The 15293-nt window shown below is 40.3% G+C and overlaps 1 protein-coding gene across 2 annotated transcripts; it reads left to right on the top strand.

Annotated features, from left to right (window-relative positions):
* The first annotated feature begins 1480 nt into the window (after nucleotides 1–1480).
* On the top strand, nucleotides 1481–11020 carry CA3 (carbonic anhydrase 3). Of its 2 annotated transcripts, none has more exons than XM_022555024.2 (7): nucleotides 1481–1898; nucleotides 2640–2837; nucleotides 5030–5148; nucleotides 6853–6945; nucleotides 8019–8081; nucleotides 8932–9087; nucleotides 10039–11020. In XM_022555024.2, exons 1-7 carry the CDS (start codon nucleotides 1865–1867, stop codon nucleotides 10156–10158), a joined length of 783 nt encoding a protein of 260 aa, XP_022410732.1. In that variant the 5' UTR covers nucleotides 1481–1864; the 3' UTR covers nucleotides 10159–11020. The 2 variants fall into 2 exon arrangements, with proteins under 2 accessions (XP_022410732.1, XP_089755129.1); XM_089899003.1 differs by lacking the exons at nucleotides 1481–1898; nucleotides 2640–2837 and adding exons at nucleotides 2930–3262; nucleotides 4262–4270.
* The last annotated feature ends 4273 nt before the right edge of the window (nucleotides 11021–15293 follow it).

Raw genomic sequence — 15293 nt, 5'->3', positions numbered from 1 at the left:
ATCATTACTGTATCAAATAACATGAAATTTAGTTACCAATCTTCTAAACACATATAGCAGAAAAAGAGAGATGGAAACAATTTCGTGAATTGGCACAGGATCGTAGTTTACTAATACAAATAATTATGCAGAATATAACCTCTATTAACCACAAACTACAGCAGCATACTATCACAGTGAAGCAGAAAAATGGCCCAGATATGCCAACTCAGTAGCCTTTCTAATCCAACACTGACATATTTGAGCTCAGAGTCTAAGGGTATTTGCATTGCTGTTTGCTTGGATTTTCCAAACCATCTCAGTTCTTGATTCCACATCGCTATTGTGTGGATCAAATAATCCCTGGTCACAAAAATACGCTGGGGAGTGACTCCCCTGGCGTCCAGGTTATGAGTGTGGTTAGTCATTCCACATGCCTTGGGGATGAGCTATCTTTACCATGATGAGAGATTTCCTTTTCAAGTTTTGTAATCCCCAAATGCAAAAACCTAACATCAATAAAAGTCAAAGTAATTAAGAAAATGTATATTATAACCTTGTTCAAGACAGCACTGGAATTAGGCTTATCTCTTCTTGCTGTCTTTTTTAGAAATAAAATTAATACTGACCTGGAACAAAGAAAAAATTTTATATACTCTTAAAACTGTAAATATCTACTACACTGGTTCTTCAGTGTGAACTACAACCAGACATTTAAAAAGATATCTTCGACATGTGCACACTGGATATTCCAGTTCTATTCTCCTTTTGCGTGGGTTATCGTACTATAAAACAACTTGGGAGGGGGAGAAAAAAAAATACAAAGCAATTCTGGAAAACTTTTCCTCTCTCTTTTCTTCCAGTCTTTCATTATGTCTTGGAAAATGAGGTCATACGTTTTACACAATATTGCTCACTTTATGTTCGTGGCCTTCCAACAACCCAGAAGGTTCTCGACTTTTCGTGAGCAGACTTACAGCTCACGCAGTCGGTAAATCAGGCTCCTGCTCTGCGGTAACCTGCATCCAGATCTCTTCCCGATTCCCGAGACCCAGCCCTCGGAGTCCTGAGGACCAAAGGGACCCATGAGGTTAAGAAATGCTGTCTGGTGTGGTTCCAGGGATCTGGCATCGTCAATCTCTCAAGAATAACAGAGTTAGAGAGCCTGCCCTCCGGCCTCTTTCTTCCCATCCTTTGCTGCTAGGATTTTACAAGTTGCCTGCAAGGGAGTCAAACATGGGTCAGGCAAACAAACGTGTTCTTTCCAGCCACCGAAACCGGATCGCTGGAGGGAAATAAACCCGCAGAAGCATCTGGAGACCGCAGCCAGACCGGCAGCCTGCGCTAAAAGCAACTTCTAAGAGAGGCTGCAAGTGCCGGCGGGGTGCAGATTTTAGTTGGAGGCTAAGCACAACTACCACGCCCCATCCCCCCTTACCAAAAAAAAAAAAAAAAAAAAAAAAAAAGCTTGGAGGAGGGAGGGAGGAGAGGAGGAGGCGAAAGTCGCCGGCATTTCTGCACAACGGCGCGCGGGGTTAGAGAGCCGTGCAGCTTTAGGAGCCGGGAGGGAGGAATAGAAGGGCCAGGAGAAGCGCTTCCCCGGAGAGGGGAGGGGAGAGGAGGGGAGGGGGAGGGGAGGAAGGGGAAGGATGCCCTCCGCCCATCTCCCCCCACCCCGACAGCTGTCCAGCTCTTGGAATTCATTGGCTTTCCCGCTCCGCCTCCCAAATACCACCCCAATCCTGTTTAGCCCCCCACCCCACCGTCGCTGACCTAATAAGGCCATGCAAGTGTGGGGGGAACTATATAAAAGGTGAGGGCTCACGGGGACTGTGCACGGCGGAGGAGAGAAGGCAGCAGCCGTCCAGTGCCCAAGAAAACGACCATGGCCAAGGAGTGGGGCTACGCCGACCACAACGGTGAGTTTGGGCAGCGGCTCCCGGTCAGTCCGGGATGGTACTGCTCAGAAAGTGCGCAACTCCAGCAAGTGCGGTGGAGTCGATGGAAACTAACATTTACCGAGCACTTCCCGAGTGCCAAATACTGCTGACCCTTTTACTTTATATCTGATTTAGTTCTCCGTGGTGTGGAGCTGTTTTTACTCCCATTGGAGGAAACTCAAGCGCAGAGAGGTTCGGTAACTAGCCCAGATCACAGTGCCTCTGACGGAGAAGTCAGACCACCGAGGGCCAGTTCTCACTGTCCCCTTCTCCATGTACTGGGCAAGCACTTAACCTCTCTGAGCCTGGTATTGGTCTAAGCTGCTCTGCCTGCAGCTCTTGCCTACCCATGGGAAAAGGAATATGGATATGCTCTGAAATCTACTTAGGGTCAGTGTTATTTTATTCCAGCTATATGACAGAAGATGGCATTGGTAAAACGTGATGAAGTCCACTTCAAAAATAAGGCTCTAAGGCTATATTTGAGCAAATACATGGAAAATTTGAGGAAATACACGGAGTTAAATACAGTCTCCAGGTACACTATTAACAAAACTATGAACAGGTCTTAAACACTAAGCCTTGTATTGCCCAATCTGATATACAAGACCTTTTCATAATCACTGGCTAGCCTCTGTGTATTTTGCTGCTTTAGTCACTTAGAAAGAAGGCTTGGATTGCGCCACCAAATAAATAAATCCCCTCAATTTGATTTCCCAGGTCCTGACCACTGGCATGAACTTTACCCAGTTGCCAAGGGAGACAACCAGTCGCCCATTGAATTGCACACTAAAGACATCAAGCACGACCCTTCCCTGAAGCCATGGTCAGCATCTTATGACCCCGGCTCTGCCAAGACCATCCTGAACAATGGGAAGACCTGCAGGGTTGTGTTTGATGATACTTATGACAGGTCAAGTAAGTATCACACTTAGGTAGAGACATGTGACCATTTTCAACGTCCATATTGGCAAAATGTGATTTATGACACAGCAACAGAATTGGTGGGAAGCGGGGGGCACTTCTTCTCTGAAAAAGGAGATGACATTTAACTTTGCTCTAGTCTTGAAGAATTATATTTATACACAGAAGAGGAATGTCTCACTCTCTAATGCTGGTCACCCAGGCTGCTACAAAATGGCCCCGTGCCCAAGCTAAAAGTTGGCAATGCATTCCTGAAATGAAGCTTGATAGGGAGGTGATGGTAATGAGTCCAAATGAGTGTTCTTCAGGCTCTGATGGTCTACACCTGAGGGGTTTTCTGCTTCCTAACCAAGACCTGGAGAGCAAGGCTCCCAGTCCCCAAAGTGGCACAGATTCCATTCTACAGAGCAAGGAACATAGCAAAGAAACCAAGTAGGCACTCTCTTCCTCTGCTGTGTGGGTAGGGGCCAATCCAGGGGAGAGAGTAGACCCACTGTATGAATCAAGAAGACTTGCCTTCAATGCTTCAGTGGGGTTCATCTGACTAATCATTTTGGTGAGTGTTTTTGAAGAATCTGACAATTTCTCCTTGAGTTGTGATTTGTATTTGTGTGAAAATGAAAAATCTCATGTTTAAAAAAAAATCTCTTTATTTCACCTACACTATTAAGCAAACCAATGAAATAAAAGAAGGCTAATTAGAAATGCTTTATTTCACTGTGAATGAAGTAAGAATCTACCTTTAGCATTTTGGTGCTTGACATACAGTAATACATTTTCCTATAACCACATTTGTAAAAAAATTAAAATTATCCTTACTGATGTATAGGGATGAATATTCTCAATGATGTTGTAGCTAAAGAGTAATAGTTGTAATTTCTAACTACTAGCAGGTTCCAGGTAAGGAATATCATAAAAATATATTTTCTTAAACAATAATCTCGTTGGTATCTGCTACTTTTTTTCTCTTCTCCATTTAAATCAAGTTCCATTCTGAAGGATTAGTAACAAAATTAAACAGTATCTGCTAGGTTGGATCACATGAAAATGACTTTTTGTAAGCAAAAATGATTGACTATTGACAATTTCATATAATTCATCCTAATAAATTGGACTCATATGACCAAATAATAACTGTTCCTAGTGGTTGGATAGAAAAAAATGCAGTTAAGCAAACCACTCATTCCTACATGACCAAGCTTATACAAGCCTTGTTCTATTGTTTTAGACCTATACTATGGCTTTCAGTGTGCCATTTCAGCACCAACAGTTGGTCAATTTTTCTAGAATAGCTACGCTCTGAATTTTATTTTGATCTAGCTTATGTTGCTAAATTTTGATTTTAGGGTTTCTGTATAGTTTCCAATATCCTTTAGAAAATATTTGAACTTCTAAATCACTCCCCAGGCTGAATGAAGTGAAACCAAGTTAAGTGCCAGGTTGAGGTATTTGGACAGCAAACTCACATTCATGCTATGGAGAATCATCTTGTTTAGGGGCCCACATTGATTGATTCCCTGGGAAACTTCTGAATTTTCCATTTCATCTCATTTGAGTAAACACAGTCTGAATTAGACATGGATGAGAGCTCTTGCCTGTAGTACTAAAGAAAAGTGTAGTGAGGCAAGACATGGAGAAGGAATTCACATTTGTTCAGTGATGACTGTGCTGGGCACTGTGATGAGCAGTTTAAAGCCCTTAATCTCATTTAATCCTCACAGCAGCTCTGAAAGGTCAGTATTATTATCACCTTCAGAGAGATGCAGAAACGGGTTCAGAGGAGTTTAGCAATTTGCCTGAGATCACACAACTAGCAAGGGGTGGGGCCGGGATTGGAACCTAAGTCTGCCTGGCTCTCAGCTATCCTGTTCTCTCCAATGCACCCACACAACAGACCTGTGCTTTGCTTGTTTTCATTGCCCATCTCCTGTTTTAATTGTATTTTCATACATGTTAAATTGACATTTAAAAAATAATCAAACAAGCAAACAAAATCAGAAGGACAGAGAAGAGAAAGCATTTATTTTGATATATCCCAAGACTTGACTTTGTGAGAAAGAGACCAGTGTGCTTGGGAATGGCACCATCAGCCCAGCCCATAATGCTTAGGCTATAAGGGCTGTTTAAAGCAGGGCTCTGTAAAAGAAGTGTGAATTCACTGCTGACCTAGCTTCTCTGAATCACAGTGCTGAGAGGTGGTCCTCTCACTGCACCCTACCGGCTTCGCCAGTTTCATCTTCACTGGGGCTCCTCGGATGATCACGGCTCTGAGCACAGCGTGGATGGAGTCAAGTACGCAGCGGAGGTAGGAGGAATTGCCGTTACCTACTCTGGATCTCACCCAGTGAAAACTGAAAACTGAACAATAATGACAGAATAGCATCCAATGCGTTTGCTTCAAGCCTGTAGTTATGAAAAGAGCTGCAATAGTTTAGCATAAACTGAAGCTGCCAAACATTCTAGGTTAGACAGCTAAGAGAGTGTAGGTGAGTTAGTGTCATGCATGAAGAATTTCAAGGTTGTATTTAGAAATTGGATAGCAGCTTAATAATAATAATGTTTAAAAAGCCAGGGACCTGACTGGAACTGAAAAGATAATGGTAGCTAATACTTATTAAGTGCCTACAAGTACTAACTCATTTGATCCTCTCAGCACACTATGAGATGGGCTACAGACAAGGAAACTGAGGCACAGGAAGGTTACATAACAAAGTCACACAGCACATGAGTGCTAGACCTGTGCTCTACCTTATGCCGATTGGCTTCACAGTTCATCATCCTGCCCAGTGCTCTAAGCTGCCTCTTTTACAAGACTGTGGGGCTTTAAAAATAGCACTTAGTAATTCTGGCTAATGCTCATGCTCTAGTCTCTTAATGAAGGGTGTGCATATGTGTGTGTATGTTTTTATATGTACATATGTACTTATACAGAGATAGCTAGATACAGATACACACAATTTAATATGAACAAATACTACTCTCTGTTCCAATTAACCCATTAAAGGAAGGCATCAAATTACAAGGAAATAAGACAAGCCTCCTGCATGTTCTCTGTATAAAGCCAAGCCTATAAGGGGTGACAAATGCCCTGGAGGTGAGGATAATTCCATTTGTACTGCCAAACTCTTCCAGAGGCAGACTCTGGTCAACCATAGGAGCTGAGACAGAAACCTTGGAGCCACTTGTGGACACTCATTTAGGCAGCATCATTAGGCAGCCTAACTAAATTTGACTAAACAATTAAACTAAACTATAGGAGACTCGAAGTACTTCCCTGTGATCATTTCTCTACAGCCCATCTAGACAGCCAGTGACAGGATAAGTTAATTGAGAATGCCTTCCAGACATCTTCCCCCACAAATGGGGAAAGTTTAGTATACTCCTTACAAATGTGGGCAAGGCTTGCGGTTTGGTCTTTACATGTGGGATTATCTCACACTTTTGGTTTCGAATAAAATACTTCTAAATTGTCATGAACTATTGTATTCTCTTGCCATTCTATATAATGCAATGTGAAAATTTTGACTAATTTAACTAGTGTCTATGTTATCACCTTAACATTATTAAGGTAAGGTTACCACCCGGTTCTAGACCATTTGTTGCTGAAAGGAGAGAGGCATGAAGACACGTAAGAATTTGTCCCCTTATTTTTCCTCTCCTACTTCCCAGTTAATTGTGACTTTAGAATGCTAGCAGATTCCTGTTTATAACTCTGTGTTTCACTGTTTGATTTGGTCAGAAAAAGGACTAATGTTATACACAACTAAAATAATATTTTGAATTGGTTTAACGAAAGTTCAGTTTTCACCGATTCTACCTATCATAACTTTTAATTTGAACCATAAAAGTCTTACCAAAATATTGCATGTTAATTTTTGGAATTCTGTCAACTTCTGTGAGAGTGTTCAGCAACCTTAGACTGTATAATTATTGGGTTTATTGTGAATAATTTTATACTTATTTCCTTATTTTGGGAATTTACCTCATAACCTCTGTTCTATGGTTTCAGCTTCATTTGGTTCACTGGAATTCAAAGTATAACAGTTTTGGAAGTGCTCTGAAGCAACCTGATGGAGTAGCTGTGGTTGGCATTTTTCTGAAGGTAAGGTAAAAATTGACCATATATTTTTTACAAAGTTTAGTTCCTTATCAATGCTGAAGTTTTACTCCCTCCTTTTATTTAAAGGGGAGAGAGGAATGAATTTCAGTATTCATTCAACTAGTCAAGATATTTCTGTTAAGATCAGATCAAAATTTTTTGCTCTCCCTTAGAAGAGTAACTTTTGCCATACTTCAGTACCCCTAGCACTTCTAAATTTTCTCAAGATGCAGGATATATGTGTGTGTGTGTGTGTGCGTGTGTGTGTGTATGTGTGTAGTGTGTGTGTAGGGGCAGTGGAGATGGAGCCTTTGAAGGAGCTTATTTCAGTGGCCGTGAGGGCAAGGGCAGCATTGTTCATTACCCTTTCCTGCTACTCCATGTCAATTGCAGGGGAAACCAGAAAAGCCAATTTTGGGAACGTCTGTGATGCCGAGTCCCTGGCTGGACATCCACTCGGCTTAGGGTGGCCACCACTCACATGATCCCAGGCTAAGATAGCACATGGAATGTGTGTGTTGTTGAGCCAGCCTTGGTTTAGAGAGGACTTAGTGTCATTAACACATGAATTTAGTGCTAACATAATCTAGATTTTAAGCCAGAGGTGAAAATCTAGCTTCTTTCTTTTTGAATGACCTAATTTGTTTTATGTTCTGAATTCATTGGGTCATTTTCAGTGCTTGAACACAGTACTACAGGAAGTGGAGTGGGTCTGAGCAGAAAGACAACGAGTTTTGTTTTAGATACATTGAGTCCATCCTAGCTCTAATTCTATTAAAAAGAAAAGTAGACTGACTTCACAGAGAAGGTCAAGGACATAGATGTAAATCAACATGTAATTTGTGGTTTTGTATTCAGAGGCCTGGAGTCCAAGTTTAGTTCAGAAAATATATACTCTAAAATCTTGGGGGGGGGGAATAAACCTATGTTTTTGCTTAGTACAAGATATTCTGACAGATTTATAAACACTAGTGGTAGATGGATGGATTAAAATTAGTTTTTAAGACAATCTTAAATTATGGAGAAGAGAAAAATATAGTTGTTGGTTTTCTTTTTCTTTTTTTTTTTTTTTACAGATAGGACATGAGAAACACGAGTTCCAGCTGCTACTTGATGCACTGGACAAAATTAAGACGAAGGTAAAAAAAATCATTTTCCCTCCCAGAACATAAAAGCAGGGTATGTCAATTTTTTCTTTTTACATTTTCAAGTGTATTTCTTTCACCTAAAATCTGTTAGTAAGTTTGATGAATATGCTAAGCATACATATGAAAGCAAATGCTATTATATTTGTATGTATATTTTTATGGTTTATAGTTTTTAGAGCAGTTTCACATACATAAGTTTATTTAATCTTCATAGTCAACCTGTCAGATAACTATATTTTTAACAAAGTGTTTGAGAGAGAAGTTGAGTGGTGTTCCCCTTCCCAACACACACACACACACACACACACACACACACATACACTTACACACATGCAGAGGTACTAAATGTTTGGGTCCTAGTGTTTCCCTTTCTCTCCTGGGTGGCACCTGTGTATTTTAAATCTTAACAGTAGATTCTTCTACTTAGCAGACTCACTTTAATTCTTTTGTTCTAATCAAACACTTTATAGTTTTACCACCAGAGAAAGTAAGTATTCTGAGTATGATATTCAATAAAAATGCAAGCGTGTTTTGTATCATCGAGAACCACAGCATTAACTTGTATGAAATATTTCTGTTACAGTTTAGAATGAGTTTGTCCTTTTTCTTGAGAAATGACAGATTTTCACCTAGAGTGAATAAGGAATAAAATTGGCTGTGGCAAAGTCATACCATGCAAACCGGCCTCCCCCATCTGCCCTTTATTTCTGAAAGGCACATACTTGTCCACAAGCTCCGTTTTCTCTATTGCATTTGAAATCCATTCTCCCCAAACGGTGAGACGCTGCGGCAGGCGATGCGCATGCGCCCGCTCACCGCGCTGGGTCCCGCTGTCTCCCAGGGCAAGGAGGCGCCCTTCTCGAACTTCGACCCGTCCTGCCTGTTCCCCGCCTGCCGAGACTACTGGACCTACCACGGCTCCTTCACCACGCCGCCCTGCGAGGAGTGCATCGTGTGGCTCCTGCTGAAGGAGCCGATCACCGTGAGCCACGAACAGGTGAGCGGCGGCCGCGGGCCGGCTTTGAGAGCACGCTGACTTACCGTCGCCGGCGGGCTCTGTGAGATACAGACGCTAAACTGAAAATATAAAGCAGTAGATGCCCTCCAAACAGCTCTGCGACTGGAGACTTCATAGTTTGCCCCGGTTAATTACGATCAGCCTGTTTAACTTTCTAAAACTCAACTTCCAAAGGGTACCAGGCTAAATGCAAAAACATTTAAAGGTGGTGGTGATGCTGAACAATGCCCAAGTTTGTGCTCTAGAAACACTGAAGGGTACAGATCCACATGAGTTAGACTTTGCTAATTTGGAGAACTCCCAAATACTGAGCCCTGTTTAGGAGATGGAATGGTAAATACAGGTCTGGGGAGAAGATGCTTGTGGAAGGGATTGAACATCCTTGTGAGGTGTATACTGGTTCCCCAGTTTTACAGCTAAGTAGGTTGAGGCTCAGATAGGTTAAGCAGTTTGCTCATGATCACACAGCCAAGGGCAGGATCTGAGATTGCAGCTCCAGTCTGCCTGCTTTCAACACCTTGGACCTCTCTCCTCAGACCTCCCTTCTAAGTGTTCATGTAAATTGACTTCATTAACTTATGCAATGAAGGGCCAGTTGAGCTTATTGTTTGCACTGTCTTCCACTCCTACATAAGGGATAGATTTCATACTGATCTGTCGAATTAAAATAATTGTTTCAGAATTCAGGAGGAAAAGGTTTTGACCAGAGGGTATGGTGATCCTGTATAAAAGGAAGAAAAGTGTTTTTACAAATTTAAAAAAAAAAAAAGGTTTTTGTTACTCAGAACCAAATAACTCTCACTGGACATTGGAGACAAGTTTTGTAGTTTGCTTGTTTAAAAAGCTGGCGATTTCTAACTCTTTGTCACATGCTTAATGTGTCCACTTGGTCCGAATGTCACGCTGACAGCCTTCCCTCGCCCCTTGCAGATGGCCAAGCTGCGGAGCCTCTATTCCAGCGCGGAAAATGAGCCCCCGGTGCCCCTGGTGAGGAACTGGCGCCCTCCACAGCCTGTCAAAGGCAGGGTAGTGAAAGCCTCCTTCAAATGAGGCTGCTGGAGCTTGCCCTCTTTAGGAAAGGAAACCTACACTGCAGAGTTTGGTTCCTTGTCTCCTTTCGGTGCTTCTTACTCCAAGTATATTTCACTTTTCCATACCAAGCAATGAAGATGAGAGATGTGATCACCAAGAAACCGGAATTAACTATTGACAAGATCTAATATGAAAGCATTTGGTCTTTTTAATAATCACCTTTCCTGTAAAAACAACATTTCTAGTAAGGTTTCAAAGAAGAAGAAACAGAGTTGGAAGAATAAAGGCAGAGAAAAATGGCTGTTGGGCACCATTTTTGTGTCATCTTAAATTTCACAGAACTTCAGTTTACTCTTTTCATGTTATGAGTTATCCATCTTAAGGAAATAATGAGTAATTATATACATGGGGGTAGAGGTGTCTGAAGATCGTATAGCAATTCAGCATAAGCCAGAAATTAAAATGACTGTGGATACCAAGAATTGAGATGATGATGTGTTTTAACCTTTAAATAAAACCAATAAGAGGTCCATCACTTATTAACATTTAAACTACTGTAAAGATTGCCTGGTTTTGATTATCAATGAAAGTAAAATACACGGACTAGGAGTTTTTAAAAAAATTTGACCCATTATTTGAACACTTTCTTCATAAAGATGTTGACTTTATCCTAATATTTTTCTTTACCTGAAGGAGGGCCATTTATTTTTCATTTTACTACTTTTATCTTTGCATGCTTATTAAAATAAAAACTGCCTCTGATATCTTTCTAATTTGGGTGTGGGATTAATGATTCCTAGAACATGCAGGAGTGAATGCCTGCACTTGAAGTAAAAGCAGTTGTACTGATCATCAAAACTAATAAAGACATGAATGTAAACAGTTGAGTGTTGTATTTTTTAAGGAGGGAGAACATTGTAAGTTTGTTTTTATAACTGAAGTGCCTCAAATTCTGAGTTGGATTGGAAGCTACATTCCTTGTAGAGCAGCTGAAGCAATTACTGGGGGCCTTCCAAGGAAATTGCAGTCCAGAAGAGAAATGTGTAGCCATACATTTGACAGTGTGGACTAGTTTCCAGAGGCCTCAAAGTTGGTTTAGGATTCTGGGGTCCATACCAGTACCATGGTTGCTAACTTAGGGGCATGGAATCAAGTCAGACTGTAGCCTTTATGTCCTTATTTTTTTTTTAAATGTGCATCAAGGTAACACCAGTCTAACACTGCAAAAATCCATACATTGAGACCTTCAAAAATATCTTTAGACATAAAGTCTAATTTTGCAGTTAGTGGCTTTGATAAATCTTTTATCACATCACTGGCTAATATGTTAACTTACTTTCAAAAATGGCAGCAAAAATTGAATTACCCTAAGGAATGAAAATGGTCTTGGGTCAGGAGAGTCCTGCAATGCTGGAAGTCAAGTCATGTGACAGAGTCCTAGGAGGCTAATGTTACCTAATGGTTTACCACTTGGGTCAAGTAAAACCAGGTTGGTCAGTGCAAATTGGTTGTGTTAATTAAACTCCTTGAAATTAGGAGGTGTGGAGCTTTCATCACTTAGTGGTAATACACAAAATGATTCTCTCAGGGTACTTGGTAATGCTGGGAGCACTGTAAAAATGTACCCAATGTACGCTCTTATGTGGTGGAGGAACATATGACTTAATTCTAGCTACAGTGGTGCTTACACAGGCTGGAACAGTTTTAAGGGAAAATGTCTAATCAAGAGAAGGTATCTCCCTAGACCATGAGCTCCATTAGGGCACAGACATTAATCTTGTACACTAACATCCCCCTTTTTGCCTAGTATGGTATCTGGCACTTGATAAGCACTCAATAAACATTTGATTTCATGAACATAGATGAACCCAGGACAAATACTCATCTTCTTCAACAACACAAGATTAAAACTAATACTGTTTTTTGCTCATCGCATTCAGTTTGGGTCTCCTTGGAAAATGATCTCTTTAGCTTCAGGTGATAGCCTTCCAGTAGAACATATATTCCCTGCCCCCCCCATCCAAGTCATTGCCAATGATCACAATTATCACCCAACTTAAAACTTCCTCTCAACTTCTCCCTGCAACTCAAAGTGCTGAATTATTATAAATGTCCATTAGAATATTGAAACCACACTTGTGTCCTTATTCAGTGGGGGGACAATTTTCCTGATCACGTACAGTCTTCCAAACAATTACATTTTAGGCATACACAGCCTACAGAGGGGACATGGCTAGGAGCTGCTGTGGTGAAAAATGTTTCCACATCTGCCAACTTTTGTTCTTCAGATATAATCATTTCAGATATTTTAAAACTTCAGCAAAGGGCAGAAACTAATTTGAATGATGTGTGTTATAATAGATGATTATATCCTTAAAAGTCTATAAATAGGGCATCATCAATAAGAATTTACTGAACATAGGGCATTACTACATTTTGAGAGGGTGTACATAATTCCTACCCCTTTAATGGGGAGACAGAATATATTTATGAAGAGGTAAATAACTATTCAGAGCCACTGATCCAAAATTCTTTACGACAACTATTCAGAGCCACTGATCCAAAATTCTTTACGTTCAATCAGTGAATACTTATGTAGATGAATGGGAAGTATTCTACATAGAACATGTAAAACTGAAGATTTTGGTGTCTAACTATAATCATTTACATAATTAAATAAATATGGGTGAAATTGATACAAATATAAACAAGCTTGGATAGATGTGAAAAATTAGTATGTCAGTTACTCATATAAGAATTGGCACAAATAAAATTGTTCTAAAAGAAATACATATGGTCCAAAACCACATCAGATACCATGTATAAATAAAATTAATGAGATTTTAGTTTTTCCTCTAATACCCTTTTATTTGATATTAAAAAGGAACTGTGGACATGAGCAAAATACACTATTTTAGCAGACAAAGAATAAGTGAGAAGTAAGAAAAACTGCAAATGTCATATTTTTAGAAATTCTAAACATTTCAAGTTTAGTATATGAAGATTTAATGATTTTTTTTAAATGACCCCTAAGGTAGCACTTAAAGACTTAAAATGCAAATAAGACAAAATCAAGTTTGCATGTTATTTTCATTTAGATCACTGGATGGCAGCAACACATTTAAAAAATTTCACTTGGGTCCCTAGATGACAGCAAAATAATTACAAAAATGACAAATGAAATGTCATTCACAGAGCAATGAGGGTTTTTATTTTTACATCCTGAATACCCTATTTCCTTTTCCCAAATGTTCAGTATTAACCACCAATATCTATCCACAACAGAAAAGATGGTGAGAGAGTCTTACATATTTCTGATATATATTTTTTTAAAACACACGGTCAATCTGTTTTTTTTTTTAATTAATTAATTAATTTTTGGCTGCATTCAATCTTTGTTGCTGCACGCAGCCTTTCTCTAGTTGCAGAGAGCAGGGGCTACTCTTCGTTGCGGTGCACGGGCTTCACATTGCAGTGGCTTCTCTTGTTGCGGAGCACAGGCTCTAGGTGCGTGGGCTTCAGTAGTTGTGGCTTGCAGGCTCTAGAGTGCAGGCTCAGTAGTTGTGGCGCACGGGCTTAGTTGCTCCACCGCATGTGCGATCTTCCTGCACCAGGGCTTGAACCCATGTCCCCTGCATTGGCAGGCGGATTCTTAACCACTATGCCACCAGAGAAGCCCCTTTCCGAGAATTTTAATAGCCAAAAGTGAGGCCTGTGTGTTAGTACACTAAAACTGAGACAAATGAGAAATGAACATTTTACAATCCTGTTCAGTCTTCTGGAGGCCTGGGTATAAGGTACACAGCACTCCCCCAATACGTGGCCTCAGGCAGGTTAACTTCTCTGTGCTTCGCTGTCCTCATCTGAGTGATAAAAGTACCTGCTCAGAGTGTTAAGTATTAAATGAGTTAATATATGTAAACCTCTTAGAGTATTTATTCCAGACATAATAAAACTCTCAACAGCAGTTAACTATTATCTTCTGTAAGTTAATTTTACTTCGACCAAGAAAAATTCCAATGGCTTATTCAATACTTAAAGTCATGTTTCTTTCTTGATGTTTCTATGAATAAGGTCATGAATCCATGTCTTATCAATTTAGATAAGACTAAGCAGTTAGTTACCATAATGGGCTCCCCTAATGAGTTCCCTCTGTGCTTGGCATTGGGGAAATGGTTTCTAAAAACAATGGCGATAACTCTTGTCTGATACTTTTCAGCAGCAAAAACAAGTTGTGGCTCCATTAGAAACCAGCACAAAGCTAGAAGGGGTGATTTGGGGAGGATCAGAAAATTTTCTGGAGGAAGTTTCTATTCCAGAGCTCTGCACCTGACCTTCTGAGGAAATGTATGATTAGCAAAACATCCAAAAACTAAATCAAAATAGAGAGGTGAGAGAACTATGGTGTTCACTCTGTTTGGCTGACTTTGGAATGTTGGCAGGATAGAGTAGCTCGGAGTGCTGTGTGAAGTGGAAAATCTAGCCTCACCGTAAGTACAGGAAGTCTCTTGCCTTGAAATTAATTTGGGACTTGTCTAGGCATGTCATAAAATCAGAATCCTGAATGAGATGCACAAGTCATCCTGGGGGATGAGTTTATCCATTTGGTGGCAACTCAGCTTCAATTGTACAAAAGGAAATAAAACAGTCGAGGCTTAAAATCCAGGATCCAGGGAATGACTAGAGAACTAATTAACTACTTCGGATTTGAAGGCATTTAATGGCAACCACTTGACAACTTGACGAGGTGGATAATCACAGATAATCAGCAGGAGTAAGGGTGAGTGTAACAGTGCAGTCACAGGGGACCAAGTGCACTACAGAAGCATAAAACCCAGTGATTTAAAAACTAATTTTAGCCAGGTGAGAATCGACTCTGTGCAGTAAACGAGGAATCAGATTCTCCCTTGTATTTAAATTATTCTGAAGTAGAGGAGCCTGGAAGTTCAGGAAAAATATTTTGGCAATTAAATGTGCATATTCTGTTTCAGCATGCCCGTACATTTCTATCATACTCACTCAGCTCATTTGAAATTTGGATGGTTACAAACACATTTGTTCAAGGGAATTCATTCCCCCAAGGACAATTGAGTCCCATGAAAGTATATGACAAATGGAAGTGTCTGAAAATACAGTGCAACTTGGGTTCAAAG

This window comes from Delphinapterus leucas, chromosome 17 (genome assembly GCF_059928025.1).
Source record: "Delphinapterus leucas isolate spDelLeu-1000000601 "Yukka" chromosome 17, BTC_Dleu_Yukka2, whole genome shotgun sequence".
Taxonomy (NCBI): domain Eukaryota; kingdom Metazoa; phylum Chordata; class Mammalia; order Artiodactyla; family Monodontidae; genus Delphinapterus; species Delphinapterus leucas.
The sequence above is the reverse complement of the archived record's forward strand: the minus strand, read 5'-3'. Positions and strand labels throughout refer to the sequence as shown.

Excerpts from the sequence above, each read along its gene's own strand:
- CA3 (XM_089899003.1), top strand. The coding sequence starts at position 3,016 with ATGTCTCACTCTCTAATGCTGGTCACCCAGGCTGCTACAAAATGGCCC. Across the intron at positions 5,149-6,852 it reads GAGTCAAGTACGCAGCGGAG|CTTCATTTGGTTCACTGGAA; the intron begins GTAGGAGGAATT and ends CTATGGTTTCAG. Across the intron at positions 9,088-10,038 it reads TCACCGTGAGCCACGAACAG|ATGGCCAAGCTGCGGAGCCT; the intron begins GTGAGCGGCGGC and ends CGCCCCTTGCAG.